This window comes from Bos indicus x Bos taurus, chromosome 21 (genome assembly GCF_003369695.1).
Source record: "Bos indicus x Bos taurus breed Angus x Brahman F1 hybrid chromosome 21, Bos_hybrid_MaternalHap_v2.0, whole genome shotgun sequence".
In the NCBI taxonomy this organism is placed as follows: Eukaryota; Metazoa; Chordata; class Mammalia; order Artiodactyla; family Bovidae; genus Bos; species Bos indicus x Bos taurus.
In genome coordinates, this window is record NC_040096.1 from 66,782,504 (window position 1) to 66,790,530 (window position 8,027).

The 8,027-nt window shown below is 49.5% G+C and overlaps 1 protein-coding gene across 1 annotated transcript; it reads right to left on the bottom strand.

The window, feature by feature from the left end:
- Positions 1–1,977: 1,977 nt before the first annotated feature.
- HSP90AA1 (heat shock protein 90 alpha family class A member 1) lies at positions 1,978–7,361 on the bottom strand. Its single transcript, XM_027520746.1, has 11 exons — positions 7,204–7,361; positions 6,583–6,744; positions 6,127–6,493; positions 5,677–5,810; positions 5,070–5,390; positions 4,733–4,898; positions 4,366–4,556; positions 4,110–4,257; positions 3,679–3,947; positions 3,061–3,394; positions 1,978–2,781 (listed from the first exon to the last, which is right to left on the bottom strand). The coding sequence occupies exons 2-11, from the start codon at positions 6,742–6,744 to the stop codon at positions 2,672–2,674; spliced, it is 2,202 nt and encodes a 733-aa protein (XP_027376547.1). The 5' UTR covers positions 7,204–7,361; the 3' UTR covers positions 1,978–2,671.
- Positions 7,362–8,027: the final 666 nt, after the last annotated feature.

Sequence of the window (8,027 nt, forward strand, 5' to 3'; positions counted from 1 at the left end):
CGTTTACCTCGGTCTCTAATTTCTGCTTTCCAGTTCTCAGATGCAGGGTCTTGCATAGCTTCTTGTAAAATATATTCCTGTTTAGTATACTATTACAATTTGTTGTTGTTTTCTAGTACAGATTTTAAAATGGTAGTAGGCATTTTAAAACACTGATGACTTTTTTTCCTGCTAACAAAATTTAAATCCCATTTCGTATATTGATCTCTTATCTTGGGACTTTGATGAATCCTTGTGCCGGTTTTGTAGATTTCTCACAACCACAATCCCGGAGGAAATCTTTTCCACTCTGGTGGCTCAGTGGTAAACTATCTGCCTGTCAATGCAGGAGCAGCAGGTTCAATGCCTGGTTAGGAAAGATCCCCTGGAGAAGGAAATGGCACCCCACTCGAGTCCTCTCGCCCACGGACAGAGGAGCCTGGCAGGCTACAGTCCATGGGGGTCACAGTCGGTCACGAGTTAGCAACTGAGCACATTCCTACCTTGCACCATACCAATCTCGCTTTCCAGCGCTCTGTACACTCACCAGCGTGGGACCAGTTTCAGGAGTGTGACGCGCTGGACTTGGCAGCAGTAGGCGGGGACCCCCTGACGACTGAAGGTGCTGGTGTCCTCTACCTCATCTTCTCAGCCCCGGGGTGCGCACGTGTGGTCTCCGTGGTCCGTCTCTGGCATGGGGCTTGCTGGGGGACAGTTCCAATTACATGCCTGCCATAAACACTTTCCATATTCAGAGGGGAAATGCTCTGTGGGCATTTTTTTTCCACTGGAGACCATTTATAGAGGATCTAATACTTTTAATTTGAATGGAATCAGTCTCCTTACTAGAGGTGGGAAGTAAGAAAACTTGCTTTTTGCCCTTCAGTTACCAATTCCTGAACAGCAGGACCACTGGCACCAGACCAGCCGAGCCACAAGGGAAGCCCAAGGATACTGGAGTAGGTGGTACCCCTTCTCCAGCGGATCTTCCCAACCCAGGAATTGAACCAGGGTCTCCTGCGTTGCAGGCAGATTCTTTACTATCAGGGAAGCCCTCCTTAGACTAATGGGAGTTAAAAATTGCTGCTGCATTAAATTTTAAGGATTAAAGGAGATTATTGCTTACCAGGCACTTACTACCCACCAGCGCTTACTATCCGACAGACTTGCCAGTCTATGGACTCTTCAGGCCTCTCTCAGGCTGTAGGTCCAAATCCTGGGTAGAACTCCCACCAAGTACTCCAATGCTCACCCCTGCCCTCTCCAACTGCTGTGTGCTGCTTATGGCTGTCAGTAGCCTCCCAGACTGGAGAAGGCAATGGCACCCTACTCCAGTACTCTTGCCTGGAAAATCCCATGGACGGAGGAGCCTGGTAGGCTGCAGTCCGTGGGGTTGCTGAGTTGGACATGACTGAGCGACTTCACTTTCACTTTTCACTCTCATGCATTGGAGAGGGAAATGGCAACCCACTCCAGTGTTCTTGCCTGGAGAATCCCAGGGACAGTGGAGCCTGGTGGGCTGCTGTCTACAGGGTCGCACAGAGTCGACACGACTGAAGTGACTTAGCAGCAGCAGCAGCCTCCCGGACACACCTTTCCTGAGGCTCAGTAAAGAACCAGAGAACAAGCAGCAGAGATGGCTTCAGGTGGGAAGGCGTTCAGCAGCTGTGGTTCGTGAGGGCCAGGCAGTAAAAGGGGAGTACTGCATATCCCCTGTTTCACCAATACCATCAAAGTGCAGCTTAGACACTGAAATCCTACAGCACAATGTCATTAGAAAATCTAACACGTGGACACAGAAGCAGCAAGTTCCATTCTCCTGTGTCTTTTAAGCAGAGGCTCACCCCACACATGTGGCCTGAGCACCCTAAGGTTGCAGCAGTAAGGCTCTAGGGTGGCCACACCACCCACCTGCTTCCTTGACTCTCCTAGGGAAGAGGTGCACACCTCATGTTTTACATTCTGGGACCACCCCCACAAATAAGACATCACACATCATTTCTTTTAATTCATCTGTATTTGTTACAACTTTTTGAAGCAGAATGTGACTTGAGCACTACATTTCCATTCACAAAACTTGCTCCAAGTTACCTTTCCAGCGGCTTTACAACATGCCTGGGCAGGCTTATAATTTTGCTACTCGAAACAGTATTTTTCTTTGGAAAACAAGCCCGATGTATGGACAATGACTCCAATCAAGTTGGTTCAGCTTAACACACTAACTTCTAGAGGCCTGGCACATGCAGTCATAACTACAGGGGATGGAAGCTTTACAAAGTATATCCCAGAAGATGAAAACTTGCTGGGACAAGTGTTTCTTTTAAACATCAAGGTATATACTTCAGAACATTTCAGTGACAGAAAATTTTGGTCTACTAAAGAATCTGCTTGATAGCTAAACACTTCAGACCACAAAGTTAACAGAGGTTACATACACACCTTACAACAAACGGCAACTACTTCCATGTGTTAAAATAAGCCAACATGAAACTAGGAAACAACAACTAGCTCTGCTTTAGTGCTAAAAGTATCACAGTATCACACTTAGTATAAAGAAATCTTATCCTCCCCTTATGCAGTTATCATGCCATACAGATTTTTAAATGTTAACAAAAATAAAGAAATACTTGAAAACACACTGGAGGGAATGGAGACAGAGCGCTGAACACAGCAGAGCGACCCTCGGCAGCGCTCAGTCCACTTCCTCCATGCGGGACGTGTCGTCGTCTCCTTCCAGGGGTGGCATTTCCTCAGTGACCGCGGCGCTGCTGTCATCAGCAGTGGGGTCATCCTCGTCAATACCTTAAAGGAAACAAAAAACACGCATTAGGCTTCTTAAAGCCACATAATTAGTCCAACACTACAGCTTCATCATACCCACTCTCAAGGCTGAGCGAACTACAAGGTACGTGACGGAAAATGCTTACTTACCCCCTTTTAACTCATGTGACTTCAGCGTTTCACAAATGGAACAAGAGACCCCAACTTGTTGAAATTGCTGAAAGTTCACCCTTTTCAACAGTCATGTGTTTGGGTTTTTTTCTTCAATGGTATTACACATAGCACTCGCGTAAGGCTTACCGAGACCAAGTTTGATCATCCTGTAGATCCTGTTGGCATGTGTCTGGGGATCCTCCAGACTGAAGCCAGAAGACAGGAGAGCTGTTTCGTACAGCAGGATGACCAGATCCTTCACAGACTTGTCATTCTTGTCAGCCTCTGCCTTTTGCCTCAAGGTCTCAATGATGGAATGGTCAGGGTTGATCTCCAGGTGCTTCTTGGCAGCCATGTAACCCATCGTGGAGTTGTCTCTCAGGGCTTGCGCCTTCATGATCCGTTCCATGTTTGCTGTCCAGCCGTATGTGCTTGTGACAATGCAGCATGGGGATGTCACCAACCGGTTTGACACAACCACCTTTCATCAGGAAAAAAAAAGTATATAGTGATAACTGGGCATAGAGATGTTCTAGTCTCAGTACTTGATACCAGGTTTATTTGAATATTTAAGGAACTTGAGTATTAATGAATCAGAAATACTATTTGCAAATACTATTACAAATCCGAAGCTTTAAGCTCCTTTTAAGTTCGCATGTCTTTAAAAATCTTAAGGACTATGTATATGTGACTTGTTCAAAAGACACCTAACACCCCTAAGAAGGGTTAGTAACCAAAAAATAAAAGAAAAGATTATTCACACACCTTTTCAACTTTCTTCTCCAAAATGTCCTTCATGATTTTGCAGAGGTTTTCAAACTTTGTCTTTTTCTCTTCTTGTTTCTTTTTCTCTTCCTCATCTTCTGGAAGTTCCAGGCCCTCTTTGGTGACTGACACTAAGGTCTTCCCCTCAAACTCCTTCAGCTGCTGCACACAGTACTCATCAATGGGCTCGATCATGTAGATCACTTCCAAGCCGTGCTTCCGGAGGCGCTCCACGAAGGCCGAGTTGGCCACCTGGTCCTTGGTCTCACCTAAGAAGCCAAAGTTTTAGATCTTTTAACAGCAATCTCTTTATTTTTGTTAGATTAACACCTACTAAATTACGTGTACCACCACACGGGCAGAAGACACATGCAACTGTTCCCATGGGATCACACAAAGATCGACGGGCGCATTTACTGCCTGTAAGTTACCTGTGATGTAATAGATGTGTTTCTGGTTTTCCTTCATTCTTGTGCAATAGTCCTTGAGAGAAACCATCTCATCACCAGAAGCAGAAGTATAGTACCTCAACAGCTCTGAAAGCTTCTTCCGATTTTGAGAATCTTCATGTATTCCAAGCTGAAAGACATTGTTAGCTTTAAGAAGACTTTCTCTGTGTTCAAATTATTTCAAATGAAAAATCAGTTTGATTACTACTCATAATAGTCAAATGTGTTTCTAACCAACCTTAATATTTTTAGAGAACTGCTCATAAAACTTCTTGTAGTTCTCCTTATCTTCTGCCAGTTCAGTGAAGAGTTCCAAGCACTTTTTGACCAAATTCTTCCTGATAACTTTCAAAATTTTGCTTTGTTGCAACATCTCACGGGAAATGTTCAGAGGAAGATCCTCAGAATCCACCACACCTCTAATGAAATCTGAAAAACAGACCAAATGCAACCAGTCACTCCAAAGACAAAAACTGACTAATTTGTAAACCCAAAAATCCAAAGATGAACGCTTTCCCCCATGTTTAGTTTAAAAACCAGAGTTGACAAGATGAATCACTCAGACCAATAACAGTCATCGTTCTTTGTATCAAGACTATACTTACTCAGGTATTCAGGGATTAGCTCCTCGCAGTTATCCATGATGAATACTCTGCGAACATACAACTTAATGTTGTTCTTCTTCTTTCTGTTTTCGAACAGGTCAAAAGGAGCTCGTCTTGGGACAAAAAGAAGGGCTCTGAATTCCAACTGTCCTTCAACTGAAAAATGCTGTAAAAACAATCAAGATTAACACAGGGCAAACAACTTAAACCAACAAAAAGCCCCATATATTACAGAGTTACCTAACAATGACTCCGGGCAAAGAATGGGGCATCGGGGAACAGGATGCTGCCTCAAACATGTGCAGGGATGGTCGTTTTGAAGCACTTAGTCACTCACCTTGACCGCCAAGTGATCCTCCCAATCGTTGGTCAGGCTCTTGTAGAACTCTCCATACTCCTCGTTAGTGATGTCATCAGGGTTTCTGGTCCAGATAGGCTTTGTCTTGTTCAGCTCTTCTTGATCGATGTACTTCTCCTTGATCTTCTTTTTCTTCTTCTTGTCCCCGTCCTTCTTCTCTTCCTCCTCTTCATCTGAGCCAACATCTTCTATCTCGGGCTTGTCATCAGACTCCTTTTCTTCTTTCTCCTTCTCTTCCTCTTTGTCTTCCTTCTCTTCTGCTTCATCATCACTAACTTCTTTATCACGTTCCTTTTCCACCTTCAAAGGAGGACAAATCTTGTCACCTCTCCATCACAAAACCGGGGGAAAAAAGCTAAAGGAGACTGCAGCACTTACACCAACGCCACCTGAGAAACACTAGTAGCCAGGAAGCCACTCACCAATTTCTGAAGGATCTTAACAGTTCCGGGAACCTTGACAAGAGTCGACCCACCAGCCCAGGAATTAATGCAAGTTTGGATCTCTTATGAAAAGCACTAAGGACTAACAGGATTTCAGTTCAGTTACTTTAGTAACGTACATATACAGGATACATGGAACTCACAAAAAGAGTGATGGGATAGCCAATGAACTGAGAATGCTTCTTCACAATCTCCTTTATTCTCCGCTCCTCCAGGTACTCAGTCTGGTCTTCTTTCAGATGCAGAATAACCTTTGTTCCACGTCCCATTGGTTCTCCTGAAAAGAAAGTCCAGAGATTGAGTCCAATTTCAATCACAATGGCCTGATCAAGGCAAAAAAATAAAAATACTATTTCGCTCTCCCGGGCAGTTATCCGAAAAGTCTACGAAGCAGAAGCTTGCGGTTACAACTGGGACGAGTCTGAGGGCAGTTAACGGCCTTGCCCAAGATAACAGCCACAAGTGCATGCTATCACCCTCCAGAGAAACAGGTTTTAAAAAGGAAAAGAAAAAAAAAAAAAAAAACTACAAACTTCATCCCTCCTTTGGGGTTCCAGTGCCTACAGCACCCCACCCTGTTCTCGGGTGCCTACCTGTGTCAGTCCTCACTGTGAAGGACCCTCCTGCAGAAGACTCCCAGGCATACTGCTCATCATCGTTATGTTTGGTGATGACGGTCACTTTCTCAGCCACCAAATAGGCTGAATAAAACCCGACACCAAACTGGCCAATCATGGAGATATCAGCGCCAGCCTGCAAAGCCTCCATGAACGCTTTGGTCCCGGACTTGGCGATGGTGCCCAGATTATTAATCAAATCGGCCTTGGTCATCCCAATGCCGGTGTCCACGATGGTGAGGGTTCGATCTTGCTTGTTCGGTATGAGATTAATGTGCAGCTCTTTCCCAGAATCTAACTTACTGGGATCGGTCAAGCTCTCGTACCTGATCTTGTCCAGGGCCTATTTAAAAAGATGACACGTGATGACGCACAACATCCCCCCTAAAACAATCCCCTTTCAAACACCCCAATCCACATTGAGAGACTTACGTCGGACGAGTTTGAAATCAGCTCCCTCAGAAAAATCTCCTTATTCGAGTAGAAAGTGTTGATGATCAGTGACATCAACTGGGCAATTTCCGCCTGGAAGGCGAAAGTCTCCACCTCCTCCTCCTCCATCGGCTGGTCCTGGGCCTGGGTCTCCTCGGGCATCTGAGGGAGTACGCGTAGCCCGTGAAGCCACCGGCCGGACCCCTCCCCGCCGCGTCTCGCTCCCGCTCCCGCTCCCGCTCCCGAGCCCGGGGCGCGCGGGAGGAGCCGGCTGACAAAGGATGACCTCATTCCGGGGGCCGGGCGCCGCCGCCACCGCCGCAGCCCACGCCGGCCGCGCGGCCGCCGCTCCGCTCGGGCGCCCCCGCCCGCGGCCCGGGGACCCCACTCCGGGGCCGCAGACCCCGGCCCTTACCATCCCGCACGACCCCCGCAGCCCCGGGCCCACTCGCTCCCGACGGCGGGTGGGGGAGGGGACGGGAGACCGCCGCAGGCCCGAGGCCTGCCGGGTTAATCATGGCCGCCCCGGGCCCGCCGACCTCAGGGGGCCCCGGGGGCTGCCCTCGCCGCCGCCCACCCGTCCCTGGATCCCCACGTCCCCCTACAACCGCCTCCCCTCACCTTGGCTGAAGGACTAGCACGGGATCCGCAGCGACGCAGCACCGGGACGCAGAGGCAACTGGCGCACCGCCCCCGCGCCGCCCTTATATAGAGGCGGGCCCGCCCAGCGCGCGGCGCCTTTTCCAGAAGCCTCCCGAACCTTCCGGAAGAACCCTCCCCAACCGCCGGCGCGGCCGCGCGCCTGCGCCTGCGTACTGGAGGCCGCCCGCCCCCTCCTCGGGGCCGCGCCGCGGGCTCCCACGCCTCACGGCGTCTGCGTGCCAAGCGTGCCCGCGCCCGCCGCAGTGCGCCTGCGCGACCCGGAATGTTCGGGCTGGTCTCGCGCCTTCCGGGGCCGCAGTTCCCGACCCTACCTGCCCCCGCGCGCGGCGTGTTGCGCCTCGCCGGCCTCCCATCCCGGGCCCGCCAACCCCGCTCGGCGCGCGTCGGCCTAACGCTCTCCCGACCCAATCTCTGTCCAGGCCCCGGGGGCTGATCGCCCGTGCCAGCGGCTCTGGGAAGTCCAGAAAAGTAAACTCTCGGTGGTTAAAGCGTGTCCCCAGATAGTGTGCACTCCGGATCCTCCCAGCATCGGGACTCCCAGACTGCGTGCCTGGGGCTAGGTTTTGAGCCTTGAGGCCGCGTTTAGGGGATCAAAGCCGGGGTGAGGGGTCCAGTCCCGTGTCACATGTATATGCTCGGGCCCTTGATCGCAGGCTTAGGTCCATGGTTAGGGGTTTGGGGGGGTCCGGGCAGCGATTAGGGGGTCTAGGGCGCATCTCTTTGCCAGGGACAGCGGTTATAGGTTCAGGGCCCTAGGAATAAAGGCAACAAGTGCCTGCCAG